Here is a 25,031-nt window from a genome sequence, read left to right as displayed (position 1 = left end):
AAAAAGGTTGTTTAAATCTTGTGCCAACTCTCCATTCACAAACACCAGGAAACCCACACTCATCTAACAGATCCTTTTTTCTGCCCTGTTGCGTCTCAGTATCTTTCATTCTCTTCATTCTCACCTCTCCTTGCTACATCCTGCATATCATTTTATACATTTTATATCTGCTTGTCACTTTACTTGCATTAATTCCACAGCTTGTTTTGTTTTATCTTAAGGCACTCATCCATCTTTTCTTTATATTTTTTTTGTTTCTTTTCCCCTCTTCGTCTAATATTTCTGTTCCCTACTCTGAGAGTAGTGGAACTTACTGAAGCATTACAGGGATATAGCTTGTTAGCCTTGTTAGCTTAAATCTTGTGCCAAGCTCTTATAAATGTACTCTGGTTTCAATGTTGGAAACAAAATTTCCTAAATAAAAACCTTATATTTTATAAGACATACTGATGTTGACCCAATCATGAGGGTCTGCAAGGATCTTCTCTATGATATTGGTTCCTCTTTTTTATTGTTGTTTTTTTAATTGAAAAAGAAAACAGCTATATTAAATTTAAATAATATTTTACAATATTACAAATTTGACTATTTTTGATCGAATAAATGCAGCCTTGGAAAGCATAAGAAAATATTTCTCTTACCAGCACCAAACTATTCAACAGTATTGTGCTTAATAAAGATTCCTTTCTGGCATTTGCATAATAATAAATGCTATTTATTAATTTGTGTTCAGAGTGTTATAGAATGACGTACAGTTCTTGTCAATGAAAATGTGTGTTAGTCAATGGAAAAGTGCATTCATAACCTCACATACATGTACATGTACTTTTGCTAGTGCTCACCGTGTGTCCGTCTCTGGCCCAGACAATGACGACCCAAATCCAGGCCCCTTACTCCCATCTCCTAGGGGTTCAGAACTGGAGCTGGGTCTGGACTTCGGACTCTCCACAAACACGGAAGAGGAAGCAGAGTCTTTGCGGAAGGTGGTTCTCACAGGTGACCCTCGGCTGGGGGACCCAGTGAATGATTCCCTGTCACGCAGCTGCACGTCAGGAATTTTCTGTGGGGAGGAGGGTGGCAGACGAAAGCCCATGCCGAGTGTGGAGCTGCTGTAGGTATCGGAGTATAGAGAACCTCCAGGCTTATACAGACTGTCCTCCAGGTCGCTTTGCAGTGCTGCAGCTGAGTATGTACTGAGAGACCGCACCGAACCTCTGCGGTACAGACCTCCTGACACTGGGAAGCCGAAGGGGTCGGCGATGGTGGCCAGGGACTGAGTAGAAGCGATACTAAGCCGACCCTCATGCATCAAGCTGTACGGATCAGCATAAAGACCTTCATTCTTCAGGAGGACCATGCTTTTACCAGACATCTCCTCATCGGGTTTGACATCACGCCGCTCCAGGATGGCTGAGGAGGAGGAGTTTAGGCCTTGAGTTTGTCCGTGAGAGGGCGAAGGGTGGTGGGAGTGGGACGGATGTTGGGGACCCTGTGAGTGAGGGTGACCCGGACCAGCAAAAGAGGGGGGCCGACCTCCACTGTAGGAGAGACGGGATCGGGAAGGAGAACCGGAGGAGGTCGAGCCAGAGGAGGAAGGGAGAGTGTTGAGGCGACGGGTAGGTGAGGAGTCCCGGGATGAATAAACCATCTCTCTCTAAAAAAAGACGGAGAAAAGAAATTAGCATCACTAGAAACATACATGAAACATAGAAATGATTAAGGGATGTCTTTCCATGAAGGGAGTACCATTTGATTATTAATTATAAACTTACCATTCACCAATATTTTTAAATATATGACTCATACATAAATAATAATATAAAATTGATATAATAATAAATCAATTTGATTTCCATCACAACACTTATTTACCTCAAAATAATAGTGAACTGTCAATTTAAATGACATAATGAAGAGGAAGCGACATTGTCTGTGTTTTCAGAGGAGCCAAGTTCATAAATGGGTAAGTTCTACTCTCATTTAACATTTAGAATTTTTTGTTTTTCATGCTTGACAAGATTCACATATTACATATCCTCTTCAACAAATCTAAATTTTTCTAAAAGTGTTTGTTTTTTTATTCATAAAAGTAGAATAATTCCACATTCATTTTTATTCATTTACATTCAGATGGTACAATATAATTTTATGTCTGATAGAATATTTAAAGTCCTACAGAAATCTACTGTAAAAAGTACAAACCAGCTTCTTTCAAAAACTGAAAAGCCACCAGTTCAATAGAATAATTCGCTTACATTCATAGTTAAGAGTGTTAAGGAGAAGTGGATATTTGCCGAAATCATTCAAAAGGGAAAATGTGTTGATGACAAATCAAATATCTCAAAGCAAGAGTAGTCCTCTGAGGTTTAGCACGAAACCAAGAGCGGAGATCTAGACTCATTGCCCCCATTCTCTCCTTCTCTCTCATTCTTTCTTTTCATCGGTCTGTAATTCAACTCCGGGGAGGCTCCATTCACCCTATTCACTCCTTTCAACCAGCCTAGCTAAAGCTACTGGCATAACACTGGATTACATGACACTGTATTCAGATTTCACCAGCGCTTCTGAGGGAGCGCATATACTTTACTAAGCTACAATGAGGAGAAGGAAGAGCTTTTAAACTCTCCATTCACAAACACCAGGAAACCCACACTCATCTAACAGATCCTTTTTTCTGCCCTGTTGCGTCTCAGTATCTTTCATTCTCACCTCTCCTTGCTACATCCTGCATATCATTTTATACATTTTTTTATCTGCTTGTCACTTTACTTGCATTTATTCCACAGCTTGTTTTGTTTTATCTTAAGGCACTCATCCATCTTTTCTTTGTTTTTTTTTTTGTTTCTTTTCCCCTCTTTGTCTAACATTTCTGTACTCTACTCTGAGAGTAGAGGAACTTACTGAAGCATTACAGGGATATAGCTTGTTAGCCTGCGGACTTGGACACACTGACGTGAATGCAAGTACACACTCCAGGGAGAAGTTGACACGTTCTGTCCAGAGTTCTGCTGATGACAGTGAAATGGGCTTTATATATATTCTCTCTCTCTCTCTCTCTCTCTCTCTCTCTCTCACACACACACACACACAGAGCGAAGGGCTGTAGAGTTCCAACTATACATATATATATATATATATATATATATATATATATATATATATATATATAACATTTAATTTTAGAAACATGTTGCCTAATGTTTTATCACACAGAAGGGGTCATTATAAACAAATAAATAATAAATAAGTATCACCACCTTCATATTTTATCAAACAGTCCTGCACAGGAAGTCATCATATTTTATCTTAGTTCTTGGCATCATAAAGTTTGGAATCCCCTGAATTAAGTGACTCTTTTAGTGTGTAAATAATTACTGGTCCTGAAAATAGGACAGATGCTTTATTTAAGTTGTAAATAAGTACTTTAAGTTAACATTCAAGCAACCAGTCAGTAATTAATTACACTTATTTAAGTCTAAATGAGTGAAAACCCATTCTACTTTCCTAACCCTGCCAACATTCTAAAAAACAAAAAAAAACACACACACTCAGACGTCAGTGTACATATATACACCTCACACAAACAGACAATAAATAGAAGCATTTGCATACATTAACAGACTCATGGCTAATGTTAGCTGAGAGACTCGTGTCTAATAGCAGAGGGGTATGAATTGCTAAAGACGTCTCACACCAGAGAAGTTAAAACGAACATTTGATCGTGACGCAACATGATCGCATTTCAAAGTCAACCCACATTACACTCCCGTGGTAGCACAGCAAGCTCACAAAGTAAAACGAACTCCCAAGAGTTATCCCAAAAACTGTGCAGAATTCAAAAACCTCTGAGTTCAAGAACATACAAATCTGAAAGACGTCGCTCAGTGGATCAAACAACGGGTACTTGCCTTTAAAACATTTAACACACAAAAAGGACTGTGACATCGATTTGAAGGTTAGGTATGCCTTTCATCTTACCACATACTGGGATCTACATCCTTAACCTCGCGATTTCTTGTTTTGACTTGGAAAAGAAAACATTCTTTAAATATGGATCACGCTTGGTGTCTTCTTTTACCCATAAGCCCATGCTGAGACAATGGAAGATGAATCATTGAATGCAGTTGGCATATCTCACCCTGAGGTCTCCGTTGGCCAGATGTGCCGCAGGATAGGAGGCATAGATGGGCTCTTTGCGATAGATTTTTATGATACTGCGGTCCTGTATGTCCCTCACGTCCTCCAGCTCGTAGAAAACGTTCCTCGCTTCGTCTTTGATCAAGATGGCCGTGTTCGGAGACTTTAGCATTCCTGCTGTCAGCTTTTGAGGGAACATGTGCACGATGAGTGCGTGCAAGGTCTCCAAACTGTTGAGCTCGTGAGTGATATGAACACGTCTGGTCTCATCTCCAAACTGCAGGAAAAGGACACCTGAGGAGAGAGAAGGACAGAAGTAAAGAAGAAAGTCAGCAAGACCACCATGATGAAGATGAGAGTGGTGAAGCATACACTCCTAAATGTAAGATTTATGTATTTGAATGATATATAAAATTTCCATCCATTTGTTTTATTATAAGCTAACAAACTTAATGTGATGCATATTTATCAGTCATACATAAATGAAACAGCTAAGATTTCTGTAATATTACTAATGAACTGAATATGTTTTAAATACACACAAAAAATGCTTTATATATTCATCATCAATAAATAAAGTTAGTTTCAGGATCATACATCTTGGGTATGTATATGTTCATACGTTTTAACCGAATTAATTCTGAATTAAATTAATGCTGATTCTAAGCAATCTGAATGAATGCATTTTGAAGGAAAAATGATTTAAACTAAATTAAATAGATGAAAATTGCTGATGCTAAACTGTGCCATTATTGAGTTTTATTTATTTATATAAAGTGTGACATCGCATTAGGTTTATTAGTCTATGTTAAAATGGATGTAAATTTGATCTGCAATTAAATTACAGAAATCATACATTTAGGCCTAAATATTTTGTGAATGTTGTAAAATGCTGTGAGAGAGAGTGACAGACGGATTTTAGAGGGATATCAGCTACAGCAAGTCTCTTGTTCAGGGCTGCTGAACTCCTCCTGTAGACTTTTTGTCATCAGTTTTTGTCAGTTTATCTCGGTGCACTTCACCTAACGGGGCAGCAGGTGATCCTAAACTTCCTGCTGATGGGACAATAATCTCTCTGTGGGGAACAGCTCCAACCGAATCACTTTCAGCAAAAATTGTGTGCTTGCTGCTAACATGCACTCAGCTATAAAAGTTCAACAACACTGTATCACCACTAAAAGATACTTCGCACCATGGAAACCAAAGCTAAAAAACAAACAGTTGAAGGTCAGTTCATCTGAATGCATTGTTCTGCTGTAATTAAAACACTGCTATTAACTATCAACAAGTAGAAAACATTTCACAGTATCTAATTTCAGGACAGCGAAATGTCATCTTCTGCCAAAAGCAAACCAGAACTGTGGGGCACATGAGTAAAGGACAAATAATTTTTAAACAAATTTCCCCCCATTGATTCATTTATACCATTCAAACAAAGTGATTTAACAGAATGAATCAGACTTTCCATCACTGCATATGAAAAACAGGACAATGTGTTCAATTATTGTGTCATCTCACTAAACTGTAAAGCTGCAAGCACAATACAGTGTGACAAGAAAAATAGTGAAAATAGTAGCACCTTGTCACATTACTATTAAAATATAGCACAGATATTTCCAGAGGTTAATTTGATGATGTTTAATCATTGCAGCTTGAACTATTTTTGTACTTTGAGTTATTTATAAGGAAATGTTTATCATGATGAATATTTAATTGTCTATCAAACATCCAAGTGATTTTCGGCATAGCCTTTGGGCTGATGCTTACATTTTAGCAAAGCATTTTGATTTTGAATTCCACCCTGAAATGGTTTTGAAAATGTTTCTCTTCGAGGCACTGCTGTTAAATTTAAATTGGTTATACAGTAACAGTTCAGAAGAGTTTCATAAACAATCATTTCATTTGAAAGTTACAGAAAGTTGATTGGATGAATAAGAGGCACTAGTGAAGTTGTTTCAATTTCTATTATTTATGGGGTTTATAGGCCATTATATGTCTTGACAGAAGGGAAGTATGCGGAAAATCATGTACACTACCATTCAAAAGTTTGGGATCTCACCAAGGCTGCATTTATTTGATCAAAAATACAGTACAAAAGGATTATTGTGAAATACTGGTACAAATTATAATTTAACAGTTATTTACAGTTACAAACTGTTTTGCATTTTAATATATTTTATTTATTTCTGTGATGCAAAGCTGAATTTTCAGCATCATTACTCCAGTCTTCAGCGTCACCTGATCTTCAGAAATCATTCTAATATGCAGATTAGCTGCTCAAGAAACATTTCTTATTATTAATGTTGAAAACAGTTGTGCTGTTATAATGTTAATAATGTTTTTACTGTCACTTTTGATCAATTTATACGCATACGCATCTTTGCTGAATAAAAGTATTCATTTGTTTTCAAAAATAAAAACCGTAGTATAGGTATGAATCAAATCTGCATAACCACTGGAGCTGTGATCATGTGATCTTGAATGCTAGCTCTAGTAAAGTTACTAACTTATTCTTGTGTTTATGTGGGCATAAGCGTATTAGTCTTTTGAGTGTCAGGTAAAGAGAGTCATTTACTGATACTCAGATGAAGCCTGTGTGTATATGTTACCTGGAGAGCGTAGTTTATTCTGGCTTGCAGAGCGAGAGAGTGGGAGGCTCTGACGGAAACGGTTCATGCGGTTGAAGCCCAGCGGCATGTCGGCCTCCGACATGGTCTCCAGAGACTCAGCAGATGCGAAGGACAGTTTAGACGCCTGGTCTGCCAAACCTGACTGAGTGGACTGGGAGTGACGTGGACTACGGCTATAAATGACATATGGAGTGTGAGGGAGGGTTTTATGAATGTGGAGGTGGAGTTTTGTGAATGGCAGACATTACTTACTCACAAGGAGAAACCAAGAGCAAATTCCTCCAACCAGAGGAAATTGCAACTAAACCTTGCAAGTTTATACCCAACATCACTGCTCCAGCTCAGGGTGAGAAAGAAAGGCAGATAAAAAGTACCTAAATCTCTGTTTGTGTAATGATGGGAAAAACAGCAACATACTGATAGGAAAATCACTCACAAGACAAACAAGTCTCTATAGCTGTGTCTCTACAAACAGACCGAGATGCTAACAATTATGCAGAACAAACCAGTCTGCCTCACTATAACATATACAGTAACGGTGAAATGCACATCTGTGGATTTCTTGTCAGATGTTTCTCTGTCATTGCTCTGGTTGTTTTGTAGTATTTAATGAAGAGGATTCACACAACCACATCCTGTTGTGTTTCACAAGCTCAGAGGCACCTGTAATGAGCTCCCAGAATGCAATGGGCAAAGACTGGCGAGCTGGTTTGCAGAGCAGGACATCAAACATCAAATCAATTCTCCTCTCTACTGCCAAAACAATATTCTAAATCAGTATTTTTGCCTCTTTTTTAATGCTGAATATATTTATAACTAGACAAATTTACCTGAAATGCACATTTGTGTAATAAATATTATTATAAATTATTTTCAGAGAATATAAAATACAGTGCAAAAGTTTGGGGTCTTTTAATGTTTTTGAAAGAAATCATTTATGCTCAACAAGGCTGCATTTATTTGATCAAAAATACAATAAAATGGTAATATTGTGAAATATTATTATTATTTAAAATAACTGTTTTTATTGTAATATATGGCAAAGCTGAATTCAGCAGTCATTAGTCCAGTCTCCAGGCAGTCACATGATCCTTCATAATGTAATTAACATTTTTTGGTTTGTTCTGTAAAAGTCTGTACTTTCAGTTTGGATCCAATTAGTGCGTTTTGATTGAAAAAAAAAAAAAGTTTCACGTTCTTTCTGTTTGTTTGTTTGTTTTTTAACGGACGACCCCAGACGTAAGGTTCAAAGGTAAGTGTTCTGAGATCATAACATGTATTATACAAGAAAAATAAGTCTTTATTAACTGATAATCTGCCCTGTAATCATATTTTGTGTAAAAAGTAAAAAAAATTGTAAACTTGTATTTCAGTTATAAACTGTGTAAACTTCTTGCCAATTATTCTTTTTTGTTTTAACAATAAATGTAACAACATTTGGAGAAGTTTATACTTAAAAAAGTAATAATAATAATAAAACTAATATTAACAAAATTTAGACAAAATGTTTTACAAATTAAGAAAATGATTTCACAAAAAAATGAATAAAACAAATAAGCTAATATACATTTATAAAAATAAAACTTATAAAAGCAGTGTGTGTTATTTACACGCAAGGTAAAAGCTCAGACACACACACACACACACACACACACACACAAGTGCTGAGGCACAGAAGCAGTGTAGTGTCTGTCCCCTTGCAAACAGTGTCTGAGCACAAAGGGGCCAAGTTGAGCTGATAGATGACCCCCCAGTGTAACTATAATGGGGTCATTTATCCACAACATAGAGTGGTCAGGGTGCTACACATACACAAACGCACATACATACAGTGCATCAACAAAATAAGAGCTTGTTTATCCACACAGAGACACACACTGCTACATTTGCCATAGCTTTCATGTATGCTGTGCTAAACTAAATGCTACACAAGCTCAGCAAAAAAGAAACGTCCCTTTTCAGGAAACTGTATTTGAAGGAAAATTTTGTAACATCCAAATAAGCTTTACAGATCTTTATTGTAAAGGGTTTAAACAATATTTTCATACTTTTCAATGAGCTATAAACATTTTTGCGCATGCATCTTACAGTTTACAGGCAGTAGGCAATTAAGTTCACAGTTACAAAAATGCCTATAATGTACGATTAAGACAAGCCTAAGACAGTGCTACAGGAAGACAGGAAGGATAGCTGAATGTCCTTGCAGTGCCAAATCACATATAACCATGTGTCCCCCCACATGGTTGCAAGAACTTGCAAATACCTTGGTAATGGTAATGGTTAATTCTGACTATTGGCCAACAAATGGCAAACTCTCAGTTGTTTCGGTGTGGTTTCAAACATGATCCAAACTGGAGAAAACACAGCACACTGTTAATCAATGCTTCAAACAAATTTGGAGTGAAAACACCCTTAAGACCATCCATCTAATCAAGATCTTCTTCTCTCTCAAGAACTAATGTGCTTTCAAATAGCTTTTTGTCAAATGCAATAAACACACCAGCTCTCAGTTTCCTTTCAAATTTGTATTTGCATCAACAGATGTGTCAGCATGTGTGTCATATTACCTTCCTAAAGTGTCTGTATTTTCTGAATTAAACAGAATCAGGGATCCCTGTAGGATTCTGTGCAATAAATCTCCACCTTCATCGCACAAACACACACGCACTTCAGTTCTGTTCCAACAGCAGGAAGGAGGACAACTTCATGCCAAAATACATCTGACTAGAAAATGAAATGAAGGTAACAGCATCTGACAGGACTGTAGTGTGAATGGCATACGATTATGGTAAATACAGATGTAGCTGAGAAATCTACTACAACAAAAGAAGCAGTAATATTAAATGCAACATAAGGTAGTACAAATCTAAGAATAAAATAGTTATTCGCTCATTCACTATATAGTGAGTACCACATAGTGAACAAACAAACTTGGATGCAAATACCATGCAATATTGAAATTAATAACAATGAAATGAACGAGTTCTTCACTGTCATCTAAAAAAGGCACAATGTTCTGCATTAATTTGAAGGAATTTTACATATATATTTTTTATAGGTGTTTTGCAGGTATTTTGAATTTTACATTGCATTGCGTTGTATTTTAGAGTTAGTGTAAATGTTCATAAAATGAATGGATAATTTCCCATGTAATGAGCTTTAAAAAATAAATGCATTTCTGTTATTTTATGGATTTATTTTGTTACAGTGTGCATATGTTTTTGGAATAAAGTAAACAACATTGTTTAGCTGTTCAGAGAAAATATATTTATATACAGATCAGTAATTAATAGCTGATCTCTGATCAACATCTCTGATTATTTAAAGCTGAGCACAGTTTGATACATTATTGAGGACTATTTTGAAAGTCTTCTAACATGCAAGACAACTAATATCTTTTTATATGAGAAAAATCGAAGAAAAATACTAAAATCTGACAAGTATGAACATGTAAGCAAAAGTCTCTATACCTTCTCATTTAATTTCATTGCAATCTATGAATGATGATTAAGATATCACATAAACCTCTTTTGTGTGTGTGAGAATTAAATAAAAAGAGAGGAGCATATTTTTCTTTCTTTACGCATGAGAGAAGTGTGTCTATTTCAGATAACTTGATGGAAGACATAGTGTAATATAAGATATAATGTGCACAATTTTATTAGAATAACATTATTAGCTATTACAAAGAGACAGAGAGAGAAGCAAAAGAAATGAAATGGAGAGAGAGAAAATGAAAGAAAATAATTGCTCTTGAGAATAATCTTTCTCTCTCTCTCTCATGCTATTGTTAGAGACAGGCTGAAGGCACAGCAGAAATTGCTCCAGCAAATTGCAGTAGATTGTGGCCTATTCTGTCCAATGCTGGGAGAGGCAGAGAATGCAGGGAAATGGTAAGCTGGTATGTGGTCATAAAATGGCGGCATTCTCTGTGCTTATCGCTGGGGACTAATAGCGATGATGAAGACTGAAATGATAAGAGGAAGAGACGAGAAGAGGAGGAGGAAAATGGACACCTTTACTGTCTGCTAGAGGACAAGCTGTAAGCTGTCTCCCAAAACAAGAGATAACAGGTGACACAGTTTAACAAAAACATAAATTAATGCTAAACTGGATATCCAGGCAGTGGGACATGTGTCCAGTGTATGTCTTTGTTTTTGTGGCACATGATTTTTAGGATACCTTGAAGCTCACTCGACGGGGTGAATTTGTTGATGTTTTTGGAGAAGCTACTTTAAATCGTAGTTTGACAGGTTACAGCACTTAAGTTACTCTTTGGAAAATACCTAATTATATTGAAACTACATAAATAAACAATATTATAATTTCTTATTTCACAGATTACAAAAAAATCTGACAGTTAAAACTATATTTATCCAACCACGGCTCATTGGAGAAATGTGCCTCTACACCCACATTTTTTCAGAACTTCAAACACATACCTATACTATTCCATTCACTGCAGTTTCCAGCTGAAAATGCCACTAGTGGCAGTAAATCACCAAAAACTTTTCACACAAAATATGATTACAGGGCAGATTATCAGTTAATAAAAACTTATTGTTCTTGCATAATACATGTTATGATCTCAGAACACTTATCAAAGTGCATGATTTGTAAACTAACATTTTGCTGTTTGCATCACAGAAGCAGATATAGTAAACTTGCTCAGATGCACTGCACTTTTGATGGGGAGAGCTCAGGATGAGTAATGATAAAAGATCAAAAAGGCTTGTAGAAGCAAAACATAACATGGTTGCTTCATCAAATATGTTTTTTACGTCATGTTTGTTTTTGTTAACACTTTAAGTTTAGGGTAGGGTTTAGGTTAAGCTATTTTCAAAGGTGACAGAGCATTAACCCTTTAGCTCCATTCACTTTACATTTCATTTTAAAATCTGCTGATTTCTACAAAAACCAACTTAATAAAATGTTGACACATTCAACCATATTTGTTCTGGATGAAACTGAACTGGACATTTCATTTTAAAAGTGTTGCAAAATGTGCAAGAAGTGCACTTGACAGAAATGTCACCCCAGCCACGTTTTCCCAATCAGCCTAAGTTGCATTTGAGAAATATTTACCCTGACGCAAACACAACAACTGGTAGACACAGATTTACAGCAAAAAAATAACAACTAATAAAACAAACAAAACACTCTAATTATTAAAAAATCACTGTGGTAAGCTGCAAAATTTAGCGAAATATTTCACACACACACACAAAAAAAACATTTCAGTGATGAAAAAATTATGAATTTAGAATTGAGTAAATCATTTATGCATCCTCACAAAACGTTTAACTACTGAATCAGACTTTCAATAGCTACCTGAAAAGAAGTTACTTGAAAGCCAGAAAAACTGGAACACAAGTTACTGAATGTCTTCGTGGCAGCACTACTTGAACTTAGCAACTCCCCAACACTTCCAAAGCTCTGCGCCCTCTCTTTACTGTTAGCATATGGCTAGCTCTAACAATTTAATACATATGCTAAAGAAGGGAACAACAGAAAAGTGCTAATGAACCAGCACTTGGACATCAAAACACATTTTAACTCTAGATACGAAGAAGTTATCAAAGCAAAGAACAAGGCAGCGAGAATGAGAGAACCAACAAATCACAACTCTCACAGTCATTTGCAGAGATGCTAATTTTATGTGGCGTAACCAGCCAGGGGAGATGTTTGCTTTTAACAGGCATCTGGTGGGGGTTCAGAATTGCACCTAAAGGAAAAAATGTTCTGAAAGCATCTGACAATTCATCTTACCGTGACAAGAACATGCAAACATCAGACAAGAGAGTGTAAGGATTAAGTATTGGATAAACAACAGAGTTTAAGGTAAATGTGTAACGAGGGATTTTAAGGGTCAGGTCAGAAGGAGTCGCTTAGTCTAGAAAGTCTAGAGTGAAACAAATAATATGATGATTAAAAAAGCTCAACTGAGATGCCCAACACCGACAGACTCTGGAAGAAAATCACAGCAAGATCTCATTAGTCTCAAATCAATGTTGACATGTACTCTTCGACATGCTGCCTGCATGATATTTATTATCTGGATAGTCAAATAAAAAAACAAACAAACATGACATTAATGTTAGACATAGAAAATGAGTGTGTGTCCATTGACAGGAGGAGTGGAACTTGAGTAAATAAGTTTGAGAGTGAACATGGATGAACAGAATCAGGAGGATCCGATTACTGAGTCTCACACTAATGGCACTGTTTTTCACAGCCTGAGGCCATTTCCTGTGTCCTTGTACAATTATACACACCCTCCAACATCTCTAATATATATAATAGACATTTTATCCCTGATAGAATAAATATCATTCACAATATAGTACAGGTTCAATAATGAGGGATTTGATGGAATACTATATGTACTGTAGGGCTATAAAGTCTCTGAACCAGCATCCTATCAGCATACTCACTGTTGTGGCTTTCCCATTATTTTATTTTTTTAGTATTATTCCCTAGGTTTTTAAGATGCTGTGACAACTTAAAAGAAGTTTAGTTTTTAAAAACATCTATAGAGACTCAGTTTTGTGTTCTGTTCTATTAAGTTGACTTAAGCTGTAAGACTTTTATGGATTATATGGGCAGGTGTGTAAGAAAATGGAAGTGAGGAAAAGAGAAAGAAAGAACAAGAGATGAGATTTAGAAGATAAAAACTGGTGAAGCAGATCATAACAAATCAGCATCAGACCTGCATGGCTCACAAATCAATAACTTTAACACACCTGTGACCTGACACATGATACAAACCTATTCAACACCATAGACTTCAACTGTTTCATATGATGCTCATTGTAATTTCTACAGACTCATCATTTTAAAAACTTAGGGATGTCCATGTGAGCCAACAAAGGGTTTTTTGTCAGATTTATCTCAATTTTGGCTACAATTGTGTACATGCTACTCAGCCCAGACAGAATCTGCTGCATTTCTTTGTTGATTTTTGGGATGTGAGTTGTATAAAAATTGGTGCGTATTCAGAGTGGGCCTACAATCGACATCAATACATAACACGTACATATAACATAAGAACACAAACAGGTATCAAAAGAACAAGTTTTTGACACACATAGAAGTTATCAAAGCACTGACCTTAAAGCTCCAGTAGTTTGGCTGTTGCTATGGGAAGAGAGAGAAAAGAGAGAGAGAGAGAGCGTTAGACATTTATCTCTGTGTGTGGTAACACCTCATACACAGTCACCCTCTGCAACCATTTGACATCTTTTGTGATATAAGAATGTGAAGGAAAATATGAATAGAGACAGAAAGAGAGATAACACTTCTCAGTGAGGATATTTGTCAGAATTTTGGACATACATTCACTCTTTATTATAACCAATTGTAAGCAAAGTAACTAATATATTGCATAACGTAAGGAATCTTTACACAAGCAAGGCAAAGCTGCTCTAATTACTGCTTCATTATTTATTCTCTAATTATAACTTCATGTTTCTATATTCACAAGTCATATTAAAACACGAACATTACTGCAATATGCATTTATACTGTACCACTAACACTCTCGTTCAAAATTAAGGGCCAAACTATTTATAAATGTTATGAAAATCATCACTTGTGCTCATCAAGGCTCCATTTATTTAATCAAAAATGCAGTAAAACAGTAATATTGTGAAATATTACTTAAATATGAATTTCATTATGTTAAAATGTAATTTACTGCTTTGAATTTACTCCTGTGATGGCAAAGCTGAGCTGACCTGAGCTGCATTTTTTTCCCAGAATACTTTGGCGAAAGTTCAAAAACAGCATTACTTTGAAAGAAATATCTTATATATATTATAAATGTTTTTACTCTCACTTTTGGTCAATTTAAATTACAAACCATTAAAAAATGTACTGAGCCGAAAACTGTTGGTAGTGAATAAGCAGCAATAAACTTTTTATAGACTATTTACACCACAATAGACTTTTTACACCACATATGCTGCATCATATACAGCAAATTTGCAGAGTAAGGATACCATTAAAGCACATGGTGACACAGTGGCACATAATTCCTCTAGTCTGGTCATCATGTGGAGCTGTTCTGAATGGGTTGGCCCTCTAAATGAGTCTGCATGAAGGTATTTTGAGGCTTTCTCTCATCCATCCATCAGCTGCCCTGCCTGACTGACTAACTGACAAGATTGCAGCAAATGAGAAAAAAAAATATTAATTAAACAGATCCCCTCTGTGTCTATGCTTGGCCTGCTGCTCAGATCTATCAATCATACTGAAATTGGACAGCTGTCTGAAGCGCTCTCACCTCTATCTCCCATATCATCTGTGAATTTCACTTTTACAGAAAGTCAAAGACATAGCCAGTTAAAACCAGATTCTGATATTGTTGTCTGTTTCTTGGTAACTTTCTTTACTTTCTCTGTAGCTGTAACTCTTTTGTTGCAATTTTATTTAAAGAGAGAGAGAGAGAGAGAGAGAGAGAGAGAGAGAAATTTAAATCACTGTCATATCCACTATAGAATGATTTGAAATGTGATGGAAATGACACTGTGGTGGAAATTATATTTTTTAAAATAATTCTTCTGTCATGAATGTATGTCCACTGTATAGAAGTGGTTTATTTTCTTTATTCAGTTCATTAAAGCCACAGGGCCTAAAGTGCCCTGAGTTCCCATATATTCCTTGAATAAAACTTGGTGAACCCAACCCTGATCGATCAAGACCTTTGAATATTTCATGGCCAAGTCTAGACTACATAGGCAGCTGATTAAAAGTGTGTGCGTGTACAAACATACATTTAGAGAGGAAAACATATTATAGCAAAAAAAAACGTCAACTAAATATTTCCTTCTGCACAAGGCCAAAAATGTTGCTGAACTCCCTTGAAATAGGATGTTGATGTCAATGGTGTATAATAGCTCAGCACTCATACAGCAGTACTTCAGCATTATATTTCTATTCTAAAACAATATTCTCTGTATTCAATCACCTACATTCAACTTTGTGCCGCTCATCCTGGCAATGCCCTACAGCGAGTAGCACTATGAAAAATATATGCAGCACGAGTTCGCAGTAGTGCTTTATTTATATTGAATACACACAAACACCCCAAAGTTGAAATTTAGACATCAGCATACACACATTGCACCAGGGTCTCTCCAAAAAGAAAATACCTCATATACCTATATCATATAAAATCTATATTTAAGTGTTGGTCAGTGTTCCTGTGTTGCTGATATCTGGGAAAATAACTGGCCAACCCTTCTCAGATCCTGTGTTTATTCTCGTTCAAAGCAGGTGTAACTGGTTTCTGAATGTTGGCTGTTTTAATGATTGATTCTGCCCCTCCAGACAGAAATGGGTCAGATATAGGGGGAAGGGCCTTGCCTGCAGGAATTGATTCTGGGTTACCTGATGTCAGGTACTACTGAGCAGCAGATGGACCCATTGCTTTGTTCCCAGGAGGTGTTTACTGGTACTGAACTTCTGCCTAAAGCCAAGCCTTGTGTGCAGTTGATGGTCAATCCAGGGGGATAAACCGTACTTTGGAACAGCTTTGAGATTGAAGTGCCTGCTCAAGGATGCAATATTAAATGTCTCCCAGCGGAATTTTCAAACCAAAGCATTCTCATATTATGTGGGACATGATCGTCTGAAGCATGAAAGGAATGACAGTGTAGCCAGTCTATACATCCCTTATATTCAACACACACACTCAAACTTTCACCTAAAATGTAAATGTAAATTAAAGGTGCATTAAGTAATTTCATTTTCAGGATTCATTGGCCAATAGAAAAGTGGATTTTAAATTGACACCTATCAGCATGCAATGCAATGCAAACAAAAAAAACGAGTGTCTATTTACACTAAGTGCAAATAGCCTGCCTTGTTGGCAGAGGCTATTTACACTAACTCTGCCCACCTACATGTGATTTGGCTAGTCAACATTACAAAAGACACTTGTTAGTCATCAGATCTGGTGGCGCAGATGGTAAAAAGTGTGTTGTGCTCATTTTAAGGTGATCGTCCCAGGTTATAATCCACCTTTTTCTCCCTTTTCAAATTTCAAATCACATCAGAAAAGCATTTATTTTCAATAAAAATTAAGGAAATAAACAAAAAGTTGAAAATAAAGTAACAGGTAGGGTTAAGGTAGGTGTAGGGAGGGCTTTATTGTCCCAAGGTGGCATCCATTTAATAATTTGAATTAAAATGAAAATTTACATTCAATAAGTTATTGCATGCTGTTTTATTATGTACAACAATACTAAGGTGCAGATAACTGCCACTATTTGCAATAAATAGTAGCTATAAATAGCAGAAAATCCTGCTATTTTAATATAGTGTAAATAGAATCTATAGGTATTTGTACATTTTTTAAATGTGTTGTGTTGCTTTGATAATATGCTATTTTCACTTAGTGTAAATAGCATATAATTACTCTTTACACTTAGTGTAAATAGCATCTATTGCTATCTGCACTTAGTGTAAATAGCCTTTATAGCTATTTACACTTAGTGCAAATAGCCGCTGCCAAAAAAGGTCCTACTTTATATTAAGTTTCCTTAATATCTGTCGACTTACATAGTAACTAGATGTGTACGTAGTATGTAACCACAGTGTAAGTTCACATTGGTGCATAGTATCTACAGCTGTAAGGTTTGTGTAACTACACGTATGTAACAACCCACTGAATGGTACAGTATGTGTAAGTACAAATGTGTAACAGGACATTGGTAACAACACTTTTTGGTAATGAAAGTGCACATGTGTAACAGGACTAACAACACTTTTTGGTAAAGAAAATGTTACACTTTATATTAGATTTATCATGTAATTACTCTGATGTTACACAACAGCGTCCAGTAAGTTAGGCTTTACATATAAATTGTGGTTGGTGTCCAGAATGTTACACTTTAAGTGGACAGTTCCTGAGGAGTTACCATGTAGGTACACTGGCATTACAGTGGTGCTCCAACTCGAGATTCAACTCCTCCCACTTTACATATCCCTAAACCTACCCATCTCCACCCCCTGAATCCCATTTTCACCCCTATACCTACCCATCTCCACCCCCTGGATCAAAGGTTTCAATTACACTTATACATATTGTTGTTACAAAATGTAGTTATATATGTCCTGTTTAGGGTTGGGAATCATTAGAAATTTTCAGGTTCCGGTTCCACCTAACGGTTCTGGTTCCAATTCCGGTTCCATTAAAATCATTAAACTATTAAAAAAATAGTGGTATGGAAAAATGCACAATACTCAACTACTCAATGCTTAATACTGTTTATTACTTACTGTACACTTAATTTAAAGGTTGGCAATGTCAAAATTCAACATATATTACAGTAAACAAATTTTCCGATTCTGATTCCGGCTCCATTTAAATGAACTATTATTATGTAGTTGTTGTTGTTGTTTGTTTTTTGTTTTTTTTACTATTTTACCTTCATTGAATGTGGTGTTGCTGGAAGGTATTAAGTAATGTTGAGTAATGCTAGTCCATCAGTCAGCATGTGTTTCAAAGTTGATGTTTTTTACACTATCAATAACATTTAGCTTTTCAAGCAGGAATAAGCTGGTTGGCCAAATAGTCCCTTGAGGGCTAAGACACTTGTTTATTTCCCTAAATTAACACATCTCTTCCATCTTTATTTGACCCTCTAACTTTTTCACTCACTATTCTAATTCTATTTAAAAAAAAAAATAATTAACTACCTTTTTAATCTTTTTGTATTCTATCTATTTTCTTTTCATTTATTATACAATTATAAAAAAAAGAACTCTAACACTAGCTTGCTCTATTCTTTTTCTATTCTATCTGTTTTCTTTTTATTTATTATATTATTTAAAAGCCCTTGCTACGTATACTGTGTTTAGGCTAACTGAGACTTGTTATAGCACTTATATATCATTGCTCTTTTGTTGTTTTGATTGCTTCCATTGTCCTCATTTGTAAGTCGCTTTGGATAAAAGCGTCTGCTAAATGACTAAATGTAAATGTAAATGTAAATGTAAATTAATGAAATATAAACTGTTATACTTATAACCAAGTATACACATGCTCCATAAAGCCCCTATTTTACAAATAATAATGCAGTCAGGAGATGGTGTGATGCAATGCGTGGTTCCCACATTTTTAAACATTTAAAATGCATGAAAATAAATATTTTCTATCACTTTGTTTATCACTCTTGAAATGACCTGTTCACTAAATAATCTAACCCTCATACTTACATAACAATAGCAGTCTATTTATTTAGTGGTCCAAGTTGACATCAGTATGTATATTAATGACATTATAGGACAAATATAATGTAATTTAGTGGCGGCAGGTGCTGCGCGCTGCCGGTACATGTACAGTGCTCAGTTATCAAAGGCGCAAGTGCGCGTACAGTCGTGGGAAACAATGTATTCGGCAGTTAAACACACGACGCAGCGCGTCTGTGGAGTGCGTGTCATTGGAAACAATGTGCTCAGTAATTAAAGAAGCAGGGAGGCGTTTCTGTTATTTGGTTTGTGACATCCTTTACGGGAAACGCCGAATTGTCAGAACACCGGCGCAAGGCTGCTCACAGCGCTTGGTCACGTGTCGCATCAGAACCGTTTTCGGAATCGAAACTTAGAAATTGCTCACGGTTCTGGTTCTTTTCTATAAAAAGAACCAGTTCTGAATAAGAACTGGTTCTCGGTTTCCCAACCCTAGTCCTGTTACACTTTTGTACTTACACTAACCATTCAAAGGGTTGTTACATGTGTGTAGTAACAGAAATATTACACCTGTAGATACTATGTACTAATGTGTACTTACACTGTGGTTACATACTACGTACACATGTAGTTACTTTGTAAGTACACAGGTATTATCGACACAATATAAAGTGGGAGCAAAAAAATAAAAAAAATAAAAACAACTCTGAAATTTTTTTTTTGAAACTTTCTCTCAAGAATTGCATCCACAGTAAATTAAAACATTCAACTTTATAATTTTTGAATTATATCAATTATATCAATTTAATAATTTATATTTTTATAGTTAATAATGCCATATTTGGGAAAAAAATATATACAGTACAGGTCAAAAGTTTGGAAACATTACTATTTTTAATGTTTTTGAAAGAAGTTTCTTCTGCTCATCAAGCCTGCATTTATTTGATCAAAAATACAGAAAAAAAATTAATATTGTGATATATTATTACAATTTAAAATAATTGTTTTTTAAATGTATTATACTTTAAATTATCATTTATTTCTGTGATGCAAAGCTGAATTTTTAGGATCATTATCACATGATCCTTTAGAAATCATTCTAATATGATGATTCATTATCAAAGTTGGAAACAGTTCTGCTGCTTAATATTTTTTCAGAACATGTGATACTTTTTTAGGATACTTTGATGAATAAAAAGTAAAAAAAAAAAAAGAAGCTATGTTTTGTAATAACAATATACACTTCTGGTCAGTAATTTGGGGTCAGTAATTTTTTTTTCTTTCTTTTTTTTTTAAATAAAATCAATACTTTTATTCAGCAAGGATGTGTTAAATTGATAAAAAGTGATAGTAAAGAAAATATATTATTAGAATATATATTATTAGAATTTTTTTTATTTTGAATAAATGCAGTTCTTTTTAACCTTTTATTCATCAAATATATTAGACAGCAGAATATTAGAATGATTTCTAAATGATCATGTGATAGACTGGATGTTACATGTGACACTGAAGGCTGGAGTAATGATGCTGAAAATTCAGCTTTGCATCACAGGAATAAATTATTTTTTTTAAAGTATATTCAAATAGAAAACTATTATTTTAAGTTGTAATAATATTTCAACAATATTACTTTTTTTTTTGTATTTTTGATCAAATAAATGCAGGCTTGATGAGCAGAAGAGACTTCTTTCAAAAAAACATTAAAAATAGTAATGTTTCCAAACTTTTGACCTGTACTCTATATATAATGTACAATAATATATATATATATATATATAATATATATATATATATATATATATATATTAAAATAAAATAAAAAAAGTTATAAAAAAAAGCATATTGTGAAAAAGTTCATTATTTTCCATAATGTAATGATAAAAATTAAACTTTCATATATTTTAGATTCATTGCACACCAACTGAAATATTTCAGGTCTTTTATTGTTTTAATACTGATGATTTTGGCATATAGCTCATGAAAACCCAAAATTCCTATCTCAAAAAATTAGCATATTTCATCCGACCAATAAAAGAAAAGTGTTTTTAATACAAAAAAAGTCAACCTTCAAAAAATTATGTTTAGTTATGCACTCAATACTTGGTCGGGAATCCTTTTGCAGAAATGACTGCTTCAATGCGGCGTGGCATGGAGGCAATCAGCCTGTGGCACTGCTGAGGTGTTATGGAGGCCCAGGATGCTTCGATAGCGGCCTTAAGCTCATCCAGAGTGTTGGGTCTTGCGTCTCTCAACTTTCTCTTCACAATATCCCACAGATTCTCTATGGGGTTCAGGTCAGGAGAGTTGGCAGGCCAATTGAGCACAGTAATACCATGGTCAGTAAACCATTTACCAGTGGTTTTGGCACTGTGAACATAAAGCTTTTCAGCAGATGGAAGCATGAAGTGCTCCAAAATCTCCTGATAGCTAGCTGCATTGACCCTGCCCTTGATAAAACACAGTGGACCAACACCAGCAGCTGACATGGCACCCCAGACCATCACTGACTGTGGGTACTTGACACTGGACTTCAGGCATTTTGGCATTTCCTTCTCCCCAGTCTTCCTCCAGACTCTGGCACCTTGATTTCCGAATGACATGCAAAATTTGCTTTCATCCGAAAAAAGTACTTTGGACCACTGAGCAAAGCTTTTCAGCAGATGGAAGCATGGCCCAGGTCAGGCGCTTCTGCCGCTGTTTCTGGTTCACAAAGCACACGCCTGTGCACGGTGGCTCTGGATGTTTCTACTCCAGACTCAGTCCACTGCTTCCGCAGGTCCCCCAAGGTCTGGAATCGGTCCTTCTCCACAATCTTCCTCAGGGTCCGGTCACCTCTTCTCGTTGTGCAGCGTTTTTTTGCCACACTTTTTCCTTCCCACAGACTTCCCACTGAGGTGCCTTGATACAGCACTCTGGGAACAGCCTATTCGTTCAGAAATTTCTTTCTGTGTCTTACCCTCTCGCTTGAGGGTGTCAATGATGGCCTTCTGGGTTAACCTCTTACCCATGATTGCGGTTTTGAGTAATGAACCAGGCTGGGAGTCTTTAAAAGCCTCAGGAATCTTTTGCAGGTGTTTAGAGTTAATTAGTTGATTCAGATGATTAGGTTAATAGCTCGTTTAGAGAACCTTTTCATGATATGCTAATTTTTTGAGATAGGAATTTTGGGTTTTCATGAGCTGTATGCCAAAATCATCAGATTTAAAACAATAAAAGACCTGAAATATTTCAGTTGGTGTGCAATGAATCTAAAATATATGAAAGTTTAATTTTTATCATTACATTATGGAAAAATAATGAACTTTTTCACAACAATATTTTTTGAGAAGGACCTGTATATATATATTATTATATATATATATTATATACCTATTATATATATATAAATTTTTTGAGAAGGACCTGTATATATACACACACAATTAAATGATGCTCATAAATTTCTCTAAAAAGTACTAACACAATTTACAAAAAAGTAAATACTGTACATAAAATTAAACAAAAAAGTAAATATATAAAATAATATTTATATATTTATTTATTTATTTATGAACCACATATGCTTTTAACAACATTCCCCAAAATTCAAACTCACAGCAACATATCTCAGCAAATTTGTCTGAAAGTATAGCTAAGTTAGAAAGACACACACACACACACACACACACACACACACACACACACACACACACCTTCATGGCCATTTCAATTTGTGTTGTGGGCTCCGGCCAAACCACAAAGGAAGTGAAAAATTCACAGCAATGAAAAGTCTCCTAAATCATTTCAATGTGACAACCCTAAATTTCTCTCTTTGGCATAGCTTTTGATAAATAACTGAAATAACACAGCTACTGACGCCATCATATTGGATCATAATTGAGGGGCCACTTCAGCGTCTTATGGATTTATGCACTGCAGGGCCATTGAGCTGTGGCCAGCGTCCTCAGTTGCTTAGAAACAACTCTAAATGGCTGTCTAAGCTGCGGCTGCTTTTGCAAGTGAAAAAAAAAAAAGCACATCCAAAGTACAGTTAATACAGTCACTTGACTAAAATTACTGAAAATTTTGCTCAAAGCATAATGCTTGTGGTAAGACTAAAAAAGTAAATCTGATAATGTGCTATTTTATCAACAAGCATTGATGAACTTAAAAAGTGACTTATATACACTTAAAAACTAAAAAACTTAAATATTATTTTACTGTAGAATGTACTCCAATACTTTTTGTTTTATTTTAGCTTCAAAAAATCTGTTTTTCAGTGTAGTCACAGAATTAGACTTTTGAATACATATGGTCACAGGAAATTTTTCAATATGTTACTATTTAAAACGTTACTATTAGGTGTAATTGGCCTGACCAGTTGTGATTGGCACTGAACTCTAAGAGAGTTAAGAGAGTCTAAGAGACTTAAAACTGGCATTGAAGTACAAATTACGACTATGTTCCTGCAATAATCCTTAACTAGCTTTAATCAGGAGTACATAATGAAATACTTTAAAACTGTAATAGAGCATGTCCCCTTTAAATCCACCTACTGCATGCATCAGAAACGTAGCATTTGTTTGCAAGTCAAATGCCACCATGTGCACCTATACATGAACATTACAACCAGTCCACCTTTATTAAAGCAAAAGCACATTCTCATGCGTACTAAACACAACAATCAGGCCTGAATACTAGTTGCATCTGATCCCGTGACCAGCATTAGTCTCCACCTGAGAAACATGTGTCAGCCCAGCATGACGCCATCCAGAGCCTACCGGAGCTATACACCACCTGACCTGCATGCAAAACAGCTCTTCCTTCCCTCACATGCACACAAGCATACAAATACATACAGTCACACATGTTCCCTCTCGCTGACATGCAGATACACTCATACTAGCCACACACACCTGCAAAAATCAAACCCAAATAGTGTCCATCTGCACGCAGTCACCACGTCAACCAATCTTGCAATAACCAAACAAATGAAGCCGTCAGCGCGGATCTCACCTGCACCTGTAAGCATGTGTGCTAGTGAGTGTGCGTCCTCCCTACACACGCATGCACACTAGCTAGATGCCTTCAGTCTTAGCAGCTGGCTGTCAGGTGTGCAGAATACTCATTCTCTTATTCCTGCCCTCTCTTTCTCTCTCCGGCACATGCGACGGCAGGTTCTTTATTTAATTCATTACAGCATCGGCTGACTACTGGCTGCTGCTTTAACTCTTCCGTGCTGGAGTCTTGGGAAAAGGCTGGTAGAGAATAATTAACTCTCCTCCCGCCAGTTTACACACCGTTGCACTCATCTGTGCCTTCTCTCCCTCTCTTCTTGTCCTCCTCTTCCCCTCCCCCTTTCCATTATTCCACCACGGCTGCAGATAGGCAAATAAATAAGGAGGAATTCCTGTAAAGCGGCTTCCTTCAGAGGTAAGGCTATTCTGAAACCCTTCCCCTTTTTCTTTTTTTTTTGCCTTCTCTGTCACTCTCTCTCTCTCACACTCTCTTTATTCCTTGTTCTCTCGCTCTCTCTTTCTCTCCAGCCTGACCTTTGCAATATGATATCACCAGTTTCCATATAAGGGCGTTGTTGCCTTGGCAACCATGGACTCCACCTGTCTCTCACCCAACCTCTCTCTCTCTCTCTCTCTCTCTCTCTCTCCCTCTCTCTCTCTCTCTCTCTCTCTCTCTCTCATTTGAACCTGTCATCTCTCACACACTTGCTGAGCATTAATGTCACGCTCAGGTATATACTGTGATGAGAATCACATACATGAGGATGAAAGAGCTGTAAAATAGATGATGAAAAGACAAAGAGAGACTTTCGAAACAGCCCTGCTGAAAAAACCAGCATGAGTTTCCATGTTTATGCTGGTTCATTGCTATTTGAATTTTTTGATTATCGCCATCAGCCTCTAAGTTTTTCTCTCCACAAGTGACCGACTTTTATATTGGCTTCACTGAAAACGCCAGAACCTGAGCTCAGATGCACAGCAGCTCCCAGTCTTTTTTTTTTTTTTTTAAAGCAAATTATTCAGCAAATACAAATATTTGTCTTTTAAACGAGTATCTAACAAATATTTA

General features: G+C 36.0%; 1 protein-coding gene across 18 annotated transcripts in view; it reads right to left on the bottom strand.

Moving 5' to 3' along the window:
* Positions 1-25,031, bottom strand: part of LOC109062925 (SRC kinase signaling inhibitor 1-like) — a 125,288-nt gene that overhangs the window by 26,755 nt on the left and 73,502 nt on the right. For 16 of the 18 annotated variants that reach the window (XM_042721991.1, XM_042721979.1, XM_042722105.1 and 13 more), the window contains 4 exons: positions 13,878-13,904; positions 6,747-6,942; positions 4,139-4,431; positions 843-1,654 (listed from right to left, as the gene is read on the bottom strand). In XM_042721991.1, the coding sequence (XP_042577925.1) occupies positions 843-1,654; positions 4,139-4,431; positions 6,747-6,942; positions 13,878-13,904 (1,328 nt within the window). The other 2 variants (XM_042722081.1, XM_042722098.1) reach the window with 2 other exon arrangements.

Source organism: Cyprinus carpio, chromosome A3, assembly GCF_018340385.1.
Source record: "Cyprinus carpio isolate SPL01 chromosome A3, ASM1834038v1, whole genome shotgun sequence".
NCBI lineage: Eukaryota > Metazoa > Chordata > Actinopteri > Cypriniformes > Cyprinidae > Cyprinus > Cyprinus carpio.
This window is presented reverse-complemented; position numbering and strand designations above follow the sequence as displayed.